At 36.5% G+C, this 21,702-nt stretch overlaps 1 protein-coding gene across 1 annotated transcript in view; it reads right to left on the reverse strand.

Annotated features, from left to right (window-relative positions):
- Positions 1-21,702, reverse strand: part of LOC129274005 (mucin-5B-like) — a 37,460-nt gene continuing 15,758 nt past the window's right edge. The window contains exons 6-17 of the mRNA XM_064108932.1: positions 19,246-19,374; positions 16,424-16,538; positions 12,907-13,033; positions 11,617-11,780; positions 11,127-11,316; positions 9,142-9,547; positions 7,833-7,969; positions 6,781-6,893; positions 4,498-4,544; positions 2,769-3,006; positions 836-885; positions 1-89 (exon numbers count right to left, since the gene is read on the reverse strand). Of these exons, the coding sequence (XP_063965002.1) occupies positions 1-89; positions 836-885; positions 2,769-3,006; positions 4,498-4,544; positions 6,781-6,893; positions 7,833-7,969; positions 9,142-9,547; positions 11,127-11,316; positions 11,617-11,780; positions 12,907-13,033; positions 16,424-16,538; positions 19,246-19,374 (1,805 nt within the window). The remainder of the gene's footprint in view (positions 90-835; positions 886-2,768; positions 3,007-4,497; positions 4,545-6,780; positions 6,894-7,832; positions 7,970-9,141; positions 9,548-11,126; positions 11,317-11,616; positions 11,781-12,906; positions 13,034-16,423; positions 16,539-19,245; positions 19,375-21,702) is intronic.

Here is a 21,702-nt window from a genome sequence, read left to right on the forward strand (position 1 = left end):
TCATATTGGTGAGGGCTTCCTACCGTTATGAGTATATGTCCTGTCGTCGTAAGTATTAAACGAAGTCATGCCATAGGCCCAACAAGAACCTGAGGAGAGAAAACAAAAATCACATCAACGTGTTCAGCTCCAGATTTCTAGAAAACACAATCGACATTTTCAAATGATTTACAAACTTTACGGTCGATTTCTTACGATTAATTATTGTTTTGTTTTTTTAACTTGGGAAAAGCCTAATTTCTCAAACCAAGGTCCGCTTACAGCCAATGGTTAAATCAAACCATATTTTGATATAATCAAGTTTAGTTTGCTAAGTGACTCGGTAATATGATTTCAATGAGAATACAACGATCTCACACTTTCATTCCGGTAAAAAAAGAACGCCAGACACGAAAGGCCTCGCCCTGAAAGAAACATCAACAGCCATCGACACTTTTAAGTGTTAAACAGTTCATAGGGCATTTAAGCAATCACTTCACAAGCGCTTTCTATAACGCTGACAATCTGTTGTCAAAGCCCTTCATGACAAAGCAGCTTTTGGCGAAAATCGGTGAATTCAAACAGCAGTGTCGTCCTGGAATCTGGACAATTAAACGACATATTTGCAATTTATCATCCGGTCCGAATCTTTGGCAGATGGGCTTTTCCGGGCCAACAACTTTCGACAATGACTTCTAATCTGTCCGTTGTGGTTTGACGGGCATTTTCAATAGATTCTCAATGTTCCAAAAAGCGTTTGCAAAGTGGATGCTACAATACGCTACAATAGTACGTCAACTGCCCCTGCTCTTAAAAAAAAGGGCCTACATTCAGTCTTCGCGTTTTGAATATTTACCTTCTGGTGCCAGTGGAATGCACTCCCAAAATGCTCCTGGTTTACAGAGGCTGAAATTAAACAGCAAGAACATACACCAAACGGAGCAAATTTTATCTATATTACTCAATTATTACATTTTACTGCTGGAAGGGATAATCAAAACCTGGTACATTGTGAATGGATTGTTTGTTTTTGTTTTGCAGAAAATGTGTAGTCGGTGTAGAGTATTAAAAAAAAAGACACCCGAATAAATACAGGAAAATCAGATATAAGCCCTGTGGGCCCATTTCATGCTGAGTTGAGACGTTGGTTAACTTTAACATTATGGCAAATACCATTTTAAACTCAGCAGGCAATCAAAATCAAGGTTTCCATGGTAGTTTGAATAATGGAAAAATGACCGTAGTTGTTATTCTTTATGTATGCGTGTGTCCCCTCGTTAAAAGTCAAGTTCACTCCAGAAATATGTTGATTATTTTGAATCAAGAGAGAAAATCGAACAAGCAAAACCGTCATAGAAATCGGATGTAAAATAAGAAATCGACAACTCAGTGACATGCAAATGAGAAAGTTGATGATGTCCCTCATTCATTATTTAATGATTGAATTATACCATATTTCAATTTTAACAGATTTGACATAAAAGGCCAACTTGACTGAACCACAAAGTTTTAAAACAATGGCAATTCCACATGTTCAGGGACAAATTAAACTCTATTTCTCATGACAATGAGGAGAAAAGCGAAATATTTCATATTTGATATAATCAAATACAAAATAAATAATGAGTGGGCAGTGACCGACCAGGATGTGCATATAATGATAACTGTTTCGTTATATCCGATTTTGATGAAAGTTTCAATGTTGTGCTTGTTGGGTTTATCTCTTTTTTTTTAAAATCAACATTTTGTTGGGATTAACTTTTCCTTCAAGTACACGCGTAGATAATTTTATTAAAGGTATTGTTTAACTTTGTGAGCAGCCGATTTAAAAAATTATCAAACCAAGATGAAACATGTGTACAAGTGCATGTATTAGAACTAATAAACCCTGAAAACAACCATTATTGAGAATGAAAAGCTAAAACTACAAGGCAAACCCCGATTTTGTAAATAGGCGTCTTATAGACGTCTAAATAGTACACATAAGTGTATGGGATGAAATTAAGATGGTGTTTTCGGTCACTTTATATTTCAATTTTTGAAGCACTAAATAATTATTTTCGAACGCAATTTTTTCTGGGCTTCATTTTTGTAACATATCACAGACACAGGTGACAAGTGTGACCTTCTAGCTCAGATATTTTAAAAGTCAAACCAATGTTAACCAATCACTTTAAATGACAGCCTTAAGCAAACTGGGGGTAGGATCTTTTCGTAAAAACCATCATTGAAATGTTCGCCTACTGACATCTTGCGCAGACTCTTTTAATGTGCTTGAAAGTGTATGTGTGTGTGATGAAACATTACATAACCATTACGTAGAGCAGGTCGTTGCTATAGGATTACAAATGCTACAAATGCAGAGCAAAAATGTTGGTATGAAATGAATATTTGTCATCAATCGTTCCCATCATCACCATGATCATGATTAGGGGTATTATGAGTTTTACACTTTTAAGGAAAACAAACATGGCATGTCTGGCAAATATTCTTAAAAACTCGACCGAGAAAAAAATTTGACTTTATTGAAAACGAAACTTTAATTTGTAATAGGTTTTGATATCGTATTTAAGAACATTATGTGCTTCGTCCTCTTTAATTTCCTTTACTTTTCACCTTGGGGCTTGGTCATGGATTTTTTTTCTTCTTAATATTCATTAATCTATTCATTTCATCTTTCATTTTACTTTTTTGTTTTCATTCTTAGAGCGGGATAAGTACTTTTGTACCCCCCCCCCCCCGAATCTATGTGCCGGTAATCCTCATCAACATTGTAATTGAGTACCCACCACAATTCATCTGGTCTAGTTGAGACCGTGTTTACCGGGAAAGTCTCGTTCCCGTGAAAACACGGACAATCCTCGGGTGCTATGCATTCGTTGTTGAATTCGTCGAGTACCGTCCCGGCCGGGCATTCGCAAGCGCCTTGACACTCCTCATCACCTTCTTCCGGACAGATACGCGAGTTCTGATTGGCGCAGGTCTTCCCGCAAGCACACGAGCTATACTCTTGGTCATACTCGCAATCTAAAGAAGTCCACCGGAGAGAAGGGGGAAGAAGAATGAGGAGGAGATGATAGAAGAGGAGGAGAAAGAGGGGGAGGAGTAGAAAAAGAAGAAGAGGAAGAAGAAGGGAAGATGAGGAGAAGGAAAGAGTAACACGAGGAGAAGACAGATTAAGAAGGAGAAGAAGAACAAATGAGGATTAGTGGAGAAGGAAGAAATGAGAAAAAGGGGAAGACTTTGATAAATCTAATATATATGCATGTATCATGGTGAATATTCAAATATATCAAAAACATAATAGGCATATGTTCATTCTATCGATAGAAATTATCGAATATGATGAGTTATTTTCAGGAAGAGTATATTCAACAATACTCATCATTTCACGGTTCAATGAACATACGTTATGAAAATTTTGTGTGGAGGGGCTTAATGATGGATACCAAAACCGCATTAGCACCATGAAATTCACCCAAAAAACAACCGTCGTCCAAATTTTTATAATTTACACAAACTGAAAAACGACTCTTGCGACTTTCAAAAATGGTCATTTTTAAATCAATCTTTGATTACTCATGCATGACTCAACCGATCAATCTCATTTTTTTCTCAGGAGTTATTTAATGAATGACCACCTACGAAATGCTATATCTCAAAATTATTCCGTTCAAAAGTTATAGCACTTTGATTTAGGGGGGACTTACCTTTTTGTTGTGTATATACATATACACTGTAAAAAAAATATTGGGTAAAATTTCAACCAGCACGAGGGTAATTATGTGTCCAACCAATTTGGGGCAATATTTTACCCAATGCGGGAAGCATATCGTCCAATGAATGAATAAGCAGCAATATCTTTAAAATGGGCAAAATTTTCATCATACTGGATAAATGCCCAATGTTAGTTGGACACATAACTACCATCATGGAGCATTTTTGCCCAATATTTCTAGAGTGTATATGAATCTTTATGCAAAACGAACCAGACATTGAATATGGATTTTTTTTTTTACTGAATCTGCAGTAAAGGCTCATACGACCCCCCCCCCAAAAAAAAAAAAAAACACGATATGTTTGTACTCAATGCAAGAAGGAAACTTTTTCATTCATTGAAAATGGCCTTCAATACCCTACTATAAAATAATAATCAAGTATACACGCTATTTGTGAAAACTATAATAAGGAAATACTCAAGCATCGTCATAGTGTTTAGTTGGGTGACAGTGGACACTGTTTAAATGTGCATCATTCAATACATCTTTTCTCATCTCGTCTTTACACCCATCTTACCCCTCCCCTCCTTATCGGAGATGAGCGTGTGAGCGATACCCCCTCCCCACCACCAACACTACCATTGCCTTCTCCGTCATCGTATTCAGGACAGCATTTCATGAATCAAATAATAAGTGATATTTCACTGACAATGTTATAGGCTACTGAAATCCTTGCATCTGATTGGCTAAATCGATGACTATTTGACTCATGAAACATCCCCCAGATGGGTTAACGTACCTGTGCAGTTCGATGAATGGCAATCGTAATTTCCTGCATGACAGGTGCTGAAATACAAACAGAATAAATGAATACTGTTAATTTTTTACCTGATTAGTGGCGAATAGATGCGCATACCCCGAAATGCTTAAGTTGTTCCTTTTCATTGTTTCATATATAATTAATTTACTTGCAATGCAATGAGGCCTATTGGCATTTTCCATGTTTTCAATAATAGTGAAGTATTAACTCTTGTCATGCAAGGGTTGAAGACCTACAAAGCATTGATGATATGATAGCACCATCTATCATTACTTCATCATCTTCGGAGAGCTAACATGTTTTTCACACGGCGTTTTCTCCCCGGTGTCAGTAGGCCTGTAGGCCTTATACGCTTGAAAATCCGCTTGAAAATCCGTGAAAGATGTACATTACGGAGTTCTTGCTCTGTGGCGCACTACAGATTCAAGGACACAAATTTGTTTTTTTTTAATCCTGTCAAATGACTAGGAACAGCTGGGAGGTCTTTGTCGAAAATTCGTTGACCAGAAAAGTTACTACTACTGCTATTTATAATTCTAATACTACTAATACTACTACTACTTCTACTACTACTACTACTACTACTATTACTACTACTACTACTACTACTCTACTACTACTACTACTCCTACTATTACTACTACTACTCCTACTATTACTACTACTACTACTTCTACTCTACCAATACTATTACAACAACTGTTACTACTACTACTACTCTACTACTACTACTCCTACTAATAATAATACTACTACTACTTTCACTACTACTATCCTTACTCTTACTACTACTATTCTTACTCATACTACTACTATTACTACTACTACTACTACTACTTCTACTACTCTACTACTACTATTACTACTATTAATAATACTACTACTACTCTACTACTACTTCTCCTACTGTTACTACTACTTTCAATACTACTACCCTTACTCTTACTACTACTACTATTACTACTACTACTACTACTACTATTACAACAACTGCTACTACTACTACTATAACTACCTACTACAAGGTTTTTACCCAAACGAATACTGCCAGCCGGCGAGGTGTCAGATGGTCTGCCAAAATCACTAGAAGTACAGACCAACCGTTCTCCAAGGTGATGGCGGTCCCCTAGTCTGCGCACTTAAAAATTTGAGTTAAGATTCAACAAACATTTCTTTTCATTTCACAAAATATTTCAGTTGATCATGTTCCTTATATTATTATGAGTAAGCGTGCCAAATAATTCAAAACAATTTGAAAGAAATATATGATTTTCTTGGAAAAAAAACCTCGGGCAGCCATTTTTAGATTGAACCAAAAATAGTGCCCCATGTCTGCGCACCCTTTCATTTTGCACGCGATTCGGGGATTTTGTTGAGAAAGACGCACTTATATATTTGAGTTAAGATTCACCAAAACTTTCTTTTCATTTCACAAAATATTTCAGTTAATCATGTTCCTTATATTATTATGAGTAAGTGTGCAAAATATTTCATATAACAATTTGAAAGAAATATATGATTTTCTTGGGAAAAAAACCTCGGGCAGCCATTTTTAGATTGAACCAAAAATAGTGCCCCATGTCTGCGCACCCTTCCATTTTGCACGCGATTCGGGGATTTTGTTGAGAAAGGCACACTTTTTAATTTGAGTGAAGATTCAACAAAAAAAATTATTTTCAATTCACGAAATAGTTCAGTTGATCATGTTCTTTGTATTATTATGAGTAAGTGTGCAAAATATTTCATTACAATTTGAAAGAAATATATGATATTTTTGGAAAAAAAACCTCCGGCAGTCTTTTTCAGATTGAACAAAATATGGTGCCCCATGTCTGCGCACCCTTTCATTTTGCACGCGATTTGGGGATTTTGATGAGAATTTCGAGGTGCATTTTGAGGCCGTCACATGTAAATGCCCCAAAATTTTGAAAAATTGTAAATGTTTTGTGAACGAATTTAAGCCTGGTGAATATTTTTGAAATGTCCGCGAAGTTTGGACACCCCATCATACTAGAATAGCGCAGATACGCGTGTGCGCAGACAAGGCCACTACGCAGACTTAGAAGACCTTACCATACAGATGAACAGATACTACCGTCGCAAAGAGCGAACAGTTTGACACCTTGGCTACAGGATCAAATTTGAGGTTACCAATTGTAAATGAAACTTCATGTTGTGGCGTGCGCGACGACTCCAAGTTGAACAAGATCTTGGGGAGTTTTAAATCATTGAACTATGTCTTTCAAAAGATGATGTCCTTACCAAATATTACACTCCGAGTAGAATTCAGATCCTGGTTGCTTTAATGCATGGTTTGTAGTGATGCATGGACACGTATCTGGTTCCACGCACTCTCCAGAGTAGTCATTAAAGATCTACAGAGAAATAAAAACATCCGAACATTGCATTATTTATTATTCTGATTTCACGAGATTTTATGCTTAAAGGACAAGTCCACCCCAACAAAAAGCTGATTTGAATAAAAAGAGAAAAATCCAACAAGCACAACACTAAAAACTTTATCAAAATCGGATGTAAAATAAGAAAGTTATGACATTTTAAAGTTTCGCTTAATTTCACAAAACAGTTTTATGCACATCCTGTTTGGTATGCAAATGAGGAGACTGATGACGTCATCCACTCACTATTTCTTTTGTATTCTATTATAGGAAATATGAAATATTCTATTTTTCTCATTGTTAAGGGAAACTGTGACATATGCATGCATTCATGGAATTATTTCATTCTTTCAAATAATAAGCGTGTTTATCATGTATTCGAGTCTTCAGCAACATTGTAATTTCTTGTTAGCTTTCTTCACCTTTCCGAGTGGTTGCTAAGGGAAAGTTGTAAAATTCCGGGATATCTCCCAAAGCGTGAGGCAATACGAGATCAGGCCCCTGGGGGCCCGTTTCATAAAGGACTTGCAACTGTTGTAACTTTGCCATAATGGCAACTACCATGGTAACAGGGCTCAGCAGCCAATCAGAATCAAGGTTGCCATGGTAGTTGCCATAATGGCAAAGTTACAACAGTTGCAATTCCTTTATGAAACGGGCCACCAAGACACATTGGAACTATACCATTCAGGGTGAGACAGCGCGAACTCAAGACAGATTGTGGTAAGACAATGTCGGACGAGACCACATATTTTGTCGAGACAATACAGATATTGGGACTATACCGGTCTTCGGTTGGATTGGGACAGAAGTTATGTTGGTCATAAGGTAGGTTCGGATAAGGACATGCTGGACGAAGCAACACATATACCACAGGGTTGGACCAAGTGGCAATCCGCCTGTGCGGTATCTTACCTTGTCAGGTGTGCAATAGCATCCGGGATAGCAGGTCTTGTCCTCAACTCCCACCATGGAAATATGATGGTCACTGCACATACGATGTTCTGTGTGTGGACAGTGCAGCAAAACCCGATCGACAGGACAGTCGGGTTCTGTTTAAATGATTCATAATGATGATTTTCTTTATGGTAATCATAATAATGATATATAAGCAATAATAACAATGATAATTTACTTTCAGGATTGCTCCATGTGCATAGAGAGTTTGGAAACTTTTGTGAAGGTTCAAGAAGGTTCATAAAAGTTTTTATGCCTTTCAATAAAGCTAGCGGGCATGCGAGATTAAACGGTATTTCGTAGATTTTTAAAATTTGGGAATGTTAGGAGATCAGATGTTTTTTTTTCGATGAGCTGAAGAAGTCTTTGGTATGTAGTAATTGATGAATAAAAGATAGTATTTGGGGTTTTGATCATTATGCCTCGATCATCACAGTAGCCATGCCAGAGTTTACCTCAAGACCTGTTAAATGATGTCATCCATGTGATACCAAGTCACAACCCATTTTATTTCTAATAAGTGTAAGAATGGTCAATGTTTCCATTGACTGTCAGGTGAATTGTAAATGCATCCCAGTTATAGGGTAGGCTTTCAAACTTAATTGATGAAAATAGCCTACCCACTAACTGGGTACTCTACTTGTTCATATTTAAAGAGAAATTCCAGTAGTTGCAGTAAACACTGATTTCATGAGAAAGTCTGTAAAACCAGGCTTAATTGTCAGTATATCATCGAGGATCTAGATCTGGTATAGTTACATAAACTGAACTCTGTGAAATCTTGAAATCTACGCTGAATAATGTTCAGACTGAACTTCCCCAACACAGATAAGCGCACGTGGGACAGTGTATAATTATTGCTTTGAGCGTCGTGCCCGACGCTCTACCAGAATCCTGTGCTTATCTGCTGATTTCTCAGCAATTACACAATTTATTCCAGAATCCTTTGGCACATGCGTTTTATTTATACAAACAGACACTTTGGTGGTCATTTCATTGGATTCTGTACGAAGTCATTTTGATATCGTTACCAAAACTAGCATTTACCTTTAATATGAACAAGTAGAGCCCCTGGCGGCTTTTTTTTTTGGGGGGGGGCCTACTTTTCAAGCATGGGTGGATTCAATATTATCACATACAACTTTGTAGAATAAGTGTTAAAAAGCCTAACGTTACCGAGAAAGAAAAGAAATACGCACGCAACCCCCCCCCCCCCCCATTGGCCACCCATATACAGCTGAAGGTGGGTCTCCCTGGTACAACTTACGGCATTCAAGAGATCCAGCCCAAGCGATTATTTGCCCCTGGCGGGCACATTCTTCTATATAAGCTGCGAACGAAGGGCATGTGTTCTTGAAAACGTCCCCCGTGGTTGCAGTGCAGCCAAGTGTCTTGCAGTCTGATATGTACTTAGCTGGATCTACAACTCCGTGACAGGTGTGGAAAGGCTGCTTGGACATCAGGTCACAACGGGCGGTTACTTTTAAGTGGAACACCGCATCTGATCTGCAGATACCCTGTGGCCCATTGTATGATGTCAGATCTCTGGGCATGAAGCAAAAACCTGTCCTCCATCCTCTCCCAAATACCTTGAGATCAGTGGTGACCTCACTCGTCGGCAGAGTCAGCTCATCATTGATAGCACCGTTGAATAAGCCACACATCCCAAAAACCTGCCCAAGGATTTCAAGTAATATCATTATCAAGACCAAATGTATTTGGAAAATTACACTGCGAGAATTGTCTCCTCCACAAAGAAAGAGATAATGGGCGAGGGCGATTCACGGGTGATTCACTGATCAACTTGTGTAAGAATCTTGTTTGCATGTATATCAAGATTACCCGGAACTGTTCTTAGACACATATTCCTTAGTTCAAGCATCAAACCAGATTTCTGTTATTTGGAAATATACCCTTTGAAAGAAACACTAAATTTCAAATTTTTATGTTTTTTTCTGAAGAGGAATCCGGTACACCATGTGTAAAGTCCTGGAAAAGACTTAGAGAAAGTGTAAAGAGGTAGAAGTGAATTGGAGGGACGAGAATGTCGGGCTTTTCCCATCTTCTCAAGCGTCTCTCACCCCCCTAACTCATGCCAGCCTTTAATTCATACCATGAATTTTACTCTATTTATCTAGGTATGAATATTCTCAGCTCGGAGCATCCCTTTAAGGACTGCACTCATTTCCAAAAGATGCCCTACTTTCGAACATCCCTTTCTCTTAGTCCTTTTCAAGGCTTTACACATGGTGTAGAGTAAACATCTTTCTTCACATCACCTTGCAAACTTCAAAGATAACCTTGATGATGTTGTAGTACTAAATGCCAGACCTTCTTACCATACGAAAACCTAATAACTTACGGATCTCTACTTCCGCAATACAAACGATTTTACGACTTACACAAGGTGGGGTGTTTGTAATCAAGGTACTAATGGATAATTCGTTTTTCCGTTCCAATCATCGAAGAGCAAAAAATAAATCAAATTTTTGTAACTGATTTTGATATATGTTTTAAACATGACAAAGTCCGTCATTATTTAAATATTAAAAAGATATTTTTGGCTTGCTCGCTTTCCTCACTCACTTAATTTAAAATTTATTTTGCCCTTTTGTCGTGTCTTGCCCCGAAAACTTTAGTCCCATTACGCCACTGACCTCCGCCCAAACTAAAAGAATAATAACATAAAACGGTGGTTTACTTTGAATTATATCAAGATAATTATGAAATATGGCGCTTTATACATTTTGTTGACGTAGATGACGCTCTTTAATATTGATGAACGAAAAGGAAATCAGAGAGCAGACGGCAATTTTGATGTTTGCTGTGCGATTGTCCGAATAAAGAATCTGAATCACGGAGCGGAAAGCGTGTTCTGATTTTGTTTTTGATATATAAAAACACAAATCTAGAATGAGAAATCAGAAAAAGCCCAAAAGTATTTCTGATTTCAATTTTCTGTTTTTGATCTACAAAAACGAAATCACAACACGTTTTTCTCGTTGTGATTTCGTTTTCGTGTTTTCAAAAACCAAACCACCAGGCTGATTTCCGTTTTCGCTTCTTCATGATCAGAACGGAACAACAAATTATCCATTAGTACCTTGTTTGTTTGTGACACTAGTGTCACCTTCTGAAAAATAGTTGTTAACGGGTAGGAGATACACACTTTTAGTATAAGCCACTCTAAGAAATGGTCAATTTGAATTAATTGCATCAGCAAGTATACGTACAACGAACTATGTTACCTACCTTGCCGCGGAGGGCGCCGCTGGCTTTTATTTCAAGATCTGATTTCCAATCCCACATAATGGTGAGACCAAAATCTGTATTGACGAGCAGGTAATTATCCATGATGTTTCTCACCACAACCCCAATCTTCCCAAAAAATGGCAGTTGCATATATAAGTTCTGAAAACGCACACGTCCATCTGGATGAAATCTGCAGTGGGTGTAAAAGGGTAGCATGGCTGATCCACAACGTGCTTTCCGTAAAAGAGGATCGTACCATAAACGAAACTCTTATATATGCAAATTACCGTGATTTGCATGACAAGCGAAATGTTAAAAGGGTAACGATAACTTTCTTATTTTACATCCGATTTTTATGAAAATTTCATCGTTATGCTTGAACGATTTTCTCTTTTCTTAATTCGAATCAACTATTTTACTGGTTGGACTTTGCATTCAATCGAAAACAAAAACCTTTGCGACACGGTGTTATGGACTTTGATTTGCTTACCTGAAGTTTTCTAAGACCCCTGCATCTTGTATTGTCAGTTTTACATACGGTGGACAGAAAGGCATACCATAAGAACATGTATGGCCAAGGCTGAGCTGGAAGGTCTTGGACGGTGCAGAGTTATCGGTAGGAGGCAATGGTTGTATCAGCAAATGCTCGCAACTCTGCAATGGGACGGAATTAAAACTATCCGTTACATTTTGACTCTTTTGACTCTGAAGTTGTAGTAGGTACACTTCGTAATCCTAACTGCTCTTTCTCACTGGGATCTGTCACTGTCTGTGCTACAGACAACTACAAGTTTACCTAGATTGGTTGGTAGTTCAGGCTGTCTACTTGATACTGTCTTCTTCAAGAATCTGAAAGGTGCCACTTGGCACTCTTCGGCATTTTTTTTAAATGACGTCATAAGCCACTCCCATTTTTCACATTTGTCTTAATTATGACTTTTCTATTTTACTGAATAAACATATTTAGTATCAACTATCAAACATATTTGGTATCAATTTTAAGCTACTGAAAAATTAAATGTAAATATATAGATCGAATGGCATTTAAGCCATGAGAAAACAAATGTCCAATGGTGCCCAGGTGGCGCCCTTCTCAAAGTAAAGACCCTGTACTACCAGTTTCAGCACAAAAAATTAATAAAATGCATGTATACTCCATTAGACGGTAATGTTCGGGGTTCTACTGGACCATTGGTTTGAGACGCGTCTACATCTAATTCCATTCCTTCCCGAGGTAGGGTCCGCCCCGGGCTGACATTGGTAGGCCTACACGATATTCTTGATGTAATACGGGTCGTTGATATCGTCATGGTCGTTTCCATTGAATTATACTGATTTTGATCACTCACAGCTGACTTCATTCACGCGTTTATACTCTTAAACCTAAAGGCAACTATGTTCACATTGATTTTACTCTCGAAAATCTGAGCTGCAAGATCGTATTTTGCCTCTGTGATTTGTTGTAAAAAAAAAACCCTGAAAAAGTGGCAGCTGAAAATCATTATTCAGTGAGGCTAGGGCTTCAAAAATATAGAAAAAGTGACTGGAGACAACTTTCCAATTACATTAGTTTTGTTACATTGATGTCTACAGGAGATAATTTTGAATGACGATTTTCCAGTCACGGATATCTTAGAAGTGTCTGCACAAGTGTTTTTCTTCTTTCACGGTGTTTCACTACACACATCACTCAGTCATGTCAGTTCGGGCTTAGAAAAATGCATTGCTAAACGATGTATGTAATGAATAGTTTCAGCATAGAATTACCAGTCGACCTTACCTCAACGTTCTGGAATAGCTGGCCATCAAATGTATTAAATGTAGTTAGAAATTTCCCTGTAATCGAGCACGTACCCGGACAGGAAGTATCATTCCGAAGACAATTCCATGACCCGCCCATGCATTCGCTGTATCATTGAAGTGAAATAGCAATAATATTCCTGATGATATCATTATTATTAATAATAATAATAATAATAATGGGGATGATGATGATGATGATGATAATGATAGTAATAATAATGACAATATAGTTATTGTCTAGAGCAGAGGCGTCGATCCTGCATATGGGGGGCAGATGGGGGGCGTTGCCCCACCAATTAAAATATTGGGGGGAAACATATCGTTTTGCACCCCCCCCTCCCCAATAATTTCGCATGTGCAAAAATAAAATCAAATTAAATGTTACACAGAAATCAGCAAGCGAGATTGAGATACACAACTCGTTCTTTTAATATTTTAAATCGTGCTCAAAATGTCCGCTTTTCAGATTGGAATATAAAAAATTTCAGATCGCTTCGCGCTCGCATCATTTCTGAAGCAAAAACCCATACTTTTCATGATTAAATAGGTGAATAGAATGTCCCGTTTTCACTTCTAAACCTCAAAAGAACGCCCGCTTTGATTTGCAATAATCTTTTGTTGGAGATATATCTTGTTCTTCATTAAAAACGTCCATTAAACTCAATTTTTTCAGATCGAAATATCACAATTTTCAGTTCGCGCTTCGCGAGCGCATCTATTGTTCTTTCAGATACCCATCTTAATCATTGCTACCAAAAATGCTTGGAATATCAAGCTTTCAGGTCAGAATATAAAAAAATTTCAGTTCGCTCTCGGCACTCGCATTATCTGTGTAGTTAGATATGTATCCTCATGAGCTACTACAAACAGGCTAAACAGGTACCCTTTTCCTGTTTTCAGGTCAGTATACTAAAAAATTTCAGCTCGCGCTTCTTTGGTTGGTGAGATATGTCTCTTTCTTAAGAATTGTATATATATATATATATAGGCCAATGTGTGTGTGGGTGAGTTTGTTTGTTTTGTGTGATCGAGCGCCTTTGGAATTGATTCATGATTCCCCCCCCCCCCCCAATCTGAAAAATGGATCGACGCCCCTGGACTATAGAGCATATATGATATAACGTCCTATGAACTTCAAAATTATTTTACATTATACCCCGTATTTAGTCTGGTTGCCGTTATCTACAGCGCACAAGCATTTCAAGGAATAAAGTCCTGCCAGATTCCCATTTACATCACCTGGGTTGAGTGCGGCATAATGTGGATCCAAATTTTTGTAACCAGTCAGATTTCAGATCGAATGTTGTATCTAATTTACGAAACGCAAGCGTCAAATGCATTTACATGATTAAAATGGAGAAAGTGTTTGAGTTATACAAGCACATGGAGTACTCATGACTTTCTATTCATTCGCTAAGTTATAAGTTATATATTAGTTTCCAATATTGTAATACCCGATGATTTTGTTAAGGAGGTTGAAAAGTTGATGTTTCAGTTTATGTGGAAAGGCCCAGATAAGATATCACGGGCAACAATGATTGCAGATTATACCGAAAGTGGTCTGAAATTCCCGAAACTAAAATGCATGATAGAGACACAGCTGGTTAAGTGGATTCAGAGATACTATACAGAATCAGATCATCATTGGAAATTGTTCTTTGACCATTATTGTAAACGATTTGGTGGAAAATTGATTTTTATGAGTAATTATTTTGTAAGCCAGTTGAACTCTCTTGGAATTCCCTTATTTTATCATAACTTGCTGTTAGCATGGTCCAAGACAAAGGAGTATAATCAATTTGTTGATGATCAAGGAACCCAAGCAAGTGTACTTAATTGTTTGGAATAATCAATACATTCTTATTGATAATAAATCAGTATACTGTAAGGCCTTTCATGAGGCAGGTCTATGTTATGTATATCAACTTTTTGATCTACATGGAAACATAATGCAATTTAATTTTTGGAAAGCAAGAGGAGTACCACATACATATTACATGATATATTTGGCAATAGTATTACTAGTCAGGAAGGAATGGGGAAGTTCATTTAATCAATTATTGATACAAATGTTCTTGGAGAAAATAGATTATGAACATGATCAGTCCGTCCTTTTGACAGGAGAAATTCAAAAACTAAAAACTAGAAATATTTATGTTGATTTAGTGAGTAAATTAACACATGACCTGTCTGTGAGCCCCTATTTTCCACTAAATATGGGATAGAGGAGGAAGAATGGCCACAAATGTATTAACTCCCATTTAAATGCACAATAGAAGTTAAAATGAGAGTCTTCCAGTTTAAAATTTTGCGTAATATTCTCTACACCAATGAGAGACTATTTAAAATGAAGCAAGTTGAGACAGAACTTTGCACATTGTACAAGACCTCTGTTGAAACTCCTTTACATCTTTTTTTATGAATGTAAGGTTGCTGAAGATTTAAGACGTGCTTTTGTTGATAAAATTGGTCTGAAGCTATCTGTCAGATATGAGGATCTATCTAGGAAAAGAATGATGTTTGGCTTCATAAAGGATTGGAAGGGACCACATAAAATATTACTGAATCACTTAATTATCTTATTAAAGAGATACATTTATATTCAGAAATGCAGGAATTTAGTAGTAAGTTTTATAGGTTTTGAAGCATTTATTTGCAAAATCAGACATATAGAATTGGTAATTGCTAAAAAAAAAGCACAAAGAAAACATGCACTATAGAAAATGGTCCCCTATTGAGAATTTATTTTAATTATCCATAATTATATTTTGATGAAACAATCCAAACCACCAGGGACTCATTTTTTAGCTTTTACATCAGGTATGTTTGTTTGTTGTTGTTTTTTTTTTGGTAATTGTTACAGTGATTCCTATTTAATTATTGTTCTTTTAATGTTATGCAATTATGTAATTCATGTATGATTGTTGTTTTTGTAATGTTACGAAAAAATCATAAAAATCAATAAAATTTGGAAAATATTTTTAAAAAGAGTTATAAGTTATATATATATATATATTCCCATATATTTATTTATTCATACATGTCATATTCATTTATTTATACATGTCATACATTCATATACACGATAAAAAATGATCACCATATTAATACCGCTTTGAGTATCTTCAGTATTTTGACGCTGCTATTAGCAGCACCAGACCAGCGCCATCCCATATGTGCCCGAGTATTTGCCAATGAATGGATTATCGTAAAAGTACTGCTGTCGTTACTGAACTCTTGTGGTACGGACTATTTTAGTGCAGGCCTGGTGCAGACCAAAAAATCACGAGTTACTGAAAACGGTTTAAGCCGTTTTTTATAATGGTCATGATGCAACAGGTTAGAGTAATTATCAGCAAATTTACATCGTAGAAAAATTGCATATAACTATTTTATATTATGAAATGACAATAAAAAAATCAAGATTGGGAAATCAGAAGAAATTTTAATATTAATTCAACTGTATGAAAAATCAAATTAATGTGGTACATTACCACGTGCTGCATTCGATGTCGACGATTTCTCCTTTTGCGTAACGAGTCCCATCATGAATACAGAAGCAGTCCGTCTTTTGAACACATAACTCAGTCTCCTCATTCCAGAAGAACTCTTCAACAGAAATTGGAAATATTCACAATTATGACTTAATGCATTGGCAAGGTACCTTATACATGTCTTCCATGATTGAATAATTCGATTTAAATGAACTTTCACCATAGGAGTATGAATGCATTGGGGAGACGAGTGTGTCGGTGTGGGAGGGCGCGCATGTGTGCGTTTTCTGTGTGTGCGCGCGCGCAGTGAATTATATGTAATTAATACATTCAGCTTTGACTGTGTGTATGTGCGTGATAGATAGGAAATGTGATGTTTACGCGCATATATATATATCTATATATATAATTTCTATTTTGTTTGTTTCAATGCATTATAGGCCTGATGAAGGCCCTACTGGCCGAAAGCTCGCAATAAAAGAGATACTTGGAAGCTACGTCTATATAGCGTTAATGCTTGAATTATTTACGCCTATATATATATATATATATATATATATAAACTCTGTTGGAACTAAGTACAATGCATTACCACTTTGCCTCTTATATATATATATATATATATATATACATACATACACATACTCAGGTAAATATACATATGGTACATGCTAAAGAGTTCAATACACCGTGATATGATACAGATATTGTATATTGAACGACAATTAGCATGTACTATAATTTGTTTTGTAGTGATCTTTATTATTCATTCAAATAAATTTCATACATACATAATCAAGGAAATATAAAACAAAATAATTGCAGCTGTGAATACACAATCAAATAACACTGTGATAAACATAGCAGGCAAATTTCTGCACGGTAGCTTGTGTTGTATAAGATGCATGGGAATCGTTTTCTTCTTTTTTCTTCAAGGTATCGATCGATACATCACCCTATGAGGTTTTGTACACAAGTAAAGCTACCGTACAGAAATTGCTGGTATACGTATGCCACGATCGTGGCCATATACTGGATTACGTAATTGCAAGAAGAGGGCAATTGACCAATCAGAAGCCTTCTCTCATACTAATAAAAACAGTTTCATGCAGTGTGATCTCAGTGTGTTCACATAGTGGACTATGTGAAAATATTATTCACACTGTTCAAATGCTCAAATGTAACAGTGTGGAAATATTTTACACTGTGGACATCTCGACAGTGTGACTGTTCACAGCGTCTTCACATGGTCGACTTTGTAAATATGTGATTCACAGTGTTGAAATGCTCTTATTTAACAGGTGATTTCACAATTTGTTCCACACTGCGGGGACACAGTGATTTTTCCAGTAGAAACGTGTATGGAAGAAGGCGTAAAACGTAGAAAGCGGAGTCAAGTGACAGGATTCGCATGTAACACTGCTAACACTTTATGGTATGTATATTGTGGGTGGTTGTGTGAGCATGGTGAGTGTGAGGGAATCCACTTCAACCTTTTCTCCTTTCCTCGATGCAGACTTTCAGTATAAAAGTATGACACTTTTTGATGAAAATGTCATACTTTTATACTGAAAGCCTGCATCGAGGAAAGGAGAAAAAATTGAAGTGAATTTTGAGTGGTACATCGTCTAAAAAATACACACACTCTAGCGATTGTACAGTATGTACATGTAAGTATGTCTTGTATGGGGTGGAGGGTATTCTTAGGGAATTGGAGGAGGTTTGAGGCTGATATTACATACTTTCTTTTGTGTGGTAATTATCATTTGTTTACTACACGTTCATGGATAATGATTTTTTTTGTTCCTAACTATCATTCAAGTACTTTTTAGATGTATAAATAAAACATAACCAAACATACACGCACACATTAAAACACAAAACACATGGACATGTATGATTTAAAAACCAATTTCCAACTAGTTAGTAATATCAAATGAGAAAAAAAATCAAAATGAAAATATTATCAAAATAGGAAGTAAACAAATACAAAATGTTTGCATAGTTTATTAATTTAAAAAAAAGCGACGCACAACTGATAATTTGTTTCATTCATTTTTTATTTTTTCGCCCCTGAAGGGGCACGTATTGACAAGACATAACTTGGCGAATTCAATTCCATGATCAATTTCATGCTGAAAAAGACATTTGGCCTTTCACCTTATAGTGCCCTTGGGGTAAAAAAATGGCCACTCTCGCTTTGGAGACATGGCCGTATGTTTTGTTCTTTCTAGCGATTTTTCGGGAGGGAAGAATTTTCAATACCTTATTTCCACACTAAACAAATCAAATTCAAAGTTGTATAACTAGCACCATAATAGACCAAAAAGCAAGTATTACGACTTCAAATTTCAATTTTTCCAAATTGCACATTCGTTATACTCTCGCGGGATATACAGCTTATTTTGAGTTTAATAATAAGAGATCTTCTTCAAAACGGCTTTGCTCAACTTTACTGTGAAATACAAAGCTATTTCAGGCACGAACGTTATCTGTGGTGAAAATATATCTTTGCAACTAATCCCCTTTTATGACATACAAGTGTGTGTGTTGTTTTCTTTCTTGCTTTATTTTTTTTTGCCCCAATTCCTCCCCTTTCCCGAAAATACATTCCGCCGCTACTTATCCAACATACTATATAGATTTCATTATATTTGAGCAATTGTGCCTTCTGACATTTAGAGTCAGGTAGACATGCATTTTTTTTAAATATAGCCCTTTTCAATAGAGGGCGTGTCCTATTTTCCATGTGCCTCCCCCAACTTCGCCCCAAAGCCCACACTCTGTAATTATCTATAATCAATCAATTATTGATTACTGACCAGAGGGACAATCGCATCCGTCAACTCCTCCTTGGTCAGAACAAACTTCAGTTAGTTGCGATTTCTCACACGTCTTTGGACACTGGCTACCACTTTCCACGTAGACCTTGCCATCAGGACAGGATACCACTGTAAAAAAAAATAATAAAATCGTTGAAGAAATTATTTTCAGCATCAATTAGGAGAGGAACAACAATATACATGATTCCTAAATCATGGAAATTATTTACTAATTGAGCAAAGATTATTCCTGTCAACCTAAAAGTCCAAGGCCTATCCTAACTTTATGAATCATGATGTATATGAGCGGACGCTTTGGCTAAGTTTAAGAGGGGGTATATTGGCTAAACATTTCAGCGTCCTCCTTGTGAGTCAATTGAAGGCTTTGTCACACCAAAGACTTGTGTGAGACCTTCAGACTTCAAACTCAGAATTGAAATTGGAGATGAGAAGTAAAAAAAAAAAAAATATTCAAGATCAGCGTGTTTCAACCACACTGTGGCAGCATTACACAGTCTAAAAATGATATGCCAAATCAGCACTTATAGGGGCTCGGATGCTGATTATACTTATGGTGCTGATTTGCAGCAGTTGGTGTGCTGAAAATTTACACGTGACGTTTTAAATTGATATAGTGCTTCTTTAACACTGTATTACACACCGTGTGAGTAAAGAGAAGTTTGACACCTTACAAATCATCAATTTAATGAAAAGAAAAACATGTCACGAATGAATAGTCATTATAATATATGGCAAGAAAGAGCATCTTCTCCCAAAGAATTTGATACCATATTTATGTGGTATGTCTTCACGCTTAGATAGTCAGTAGGTATTCTTTACAGTGATGTAAATTTTGATTGTGCCAAAGTAGGGCATGACTGCAATGAATGAGTTCACATGCCAATGATATAATAATCCTGCATGAGTTCGTGATTATATTATTAATTCCTTTTTTTTTCAACGAAACTAATTAGAAAACTGATATTAAAAAGTATTTATTAACCCTATCTTAACTGGGCTATTTCGGACCAACATATACCAAAAATCATAAATGTATGATTATTTATACTTTTGTTGTTTTAGATGGATTTATTTTGTGTTATTCATGATTGCAAATTTGGTCTCAAAAGATGCGCAAGACTTGAAAGTAAAAAGACAGCGAGCGGCGCGGTCAAAAAAAATTCGCGGCGGCGTAGCGACGAAATTTGTCGAAGGGGGGTCAATTTGACCCCCCCCCCCCCAGTTTGATAAGGGTTCAATAGTTATAATGTAAATTATTGAAAAGTGTTTTTTTTTTAATGGATTTTTAAGTAGCCCTTGTTGGATCAAGACATCTTTCACATCTGGATTCATTCATCGCATGCGTTACTTTGGCGAAAATTAAAATTTACATTACTCCAAAGAATAACTCCTGATCATCCAAGTGTTAATACATACCACATAGATATGGTATCAAATTATTTAGGAGAACATACTTTTTCAGGCCTTGTTATGTGTACATGGCATATTTTCCCCTTACATTGGGGATTTCTGATTTGTCAAGGTTTTTTTTACTCACACGGTATTTATTGCTAAACTTCGCCAGCAAAGATTGTGAAAGTTTGTTCATTAGATACAAGATATCTGAGTCCCGTCTTACAAAGAGTTACGATCGATCCAATTGACCACAACTATGGAAAGCCAGCAACGTTACATCAACATCTAAAATACATGTTTGTTCAAATTATTTTCTAGATAAGATGTATATTCATACATTTACTGTTTTCTTGACAATTATGTATGCTTCTCTTTGTTTTCATATAGGAGTAATGGGAAATTTCCTAAAGAAAAAATTATGACATTGATGGATTTCCATACATCAGAGATTGATTGGATCAATCGTAACTCTTCATGAGAAGGGGCTCAGATCACTACTAATATAAGTCCGATTCTCGAGAGAGATACTCTCCCGCATCTTTGACATGAGTTGGATGAACATAGGGAAGAGCATTTTGATATTGAGCATTGGCCTTTCCTTTTCTGCGCCTTTTCTCCAGATCGACACAGTTTCTTGCTTCAAAACGGGCGGCTACCTTAAAATGCATTGGCCCGTATTCTGAAGTCGGGTTTAACCTAAACTCAGGTTTAAAGTTGTGGTTTAAGTATGGGAAGCCAAAAGAATCAATTTTTTTTATTAAGTTGTATGTTTCTTATGTTTACTGTGCTCTTTCCTGATTCATCGATGGTGAAGACAATCATCTATTTATACTTCCTACACAATTATGAATGATTTGAGAGCCGAATGAGCCGAATTTTGATATCTCTACTGTTAGTGATTTATGTAACAATTGGCTGTCCATACTTAAACCACAACTTTAAACCTGAGTTTAAGTTAAACCCGACTTCAGAATACGGGCCATTGCCTCTATGCTTGCCGGCTTCTTGCATGGTATTCCCATGAGTAATGGTTCAATTTGC

This window comes from Lytechinus pictus, chromosome 13, assembly GCF_037042905.1.
Source record: "Lytechinus pictus isolate F3 Inbred chromosome 13, Lp3.0, whole genome shotgun sequence".
Taxonomy (NCBI): domain Eukaryota; kingdom Metazoa; phylum Echinodermata; class Echinoidea; order Temnopleuroida; family Toxopneustidae; genus Lytechinus; species Lytechinus pictus.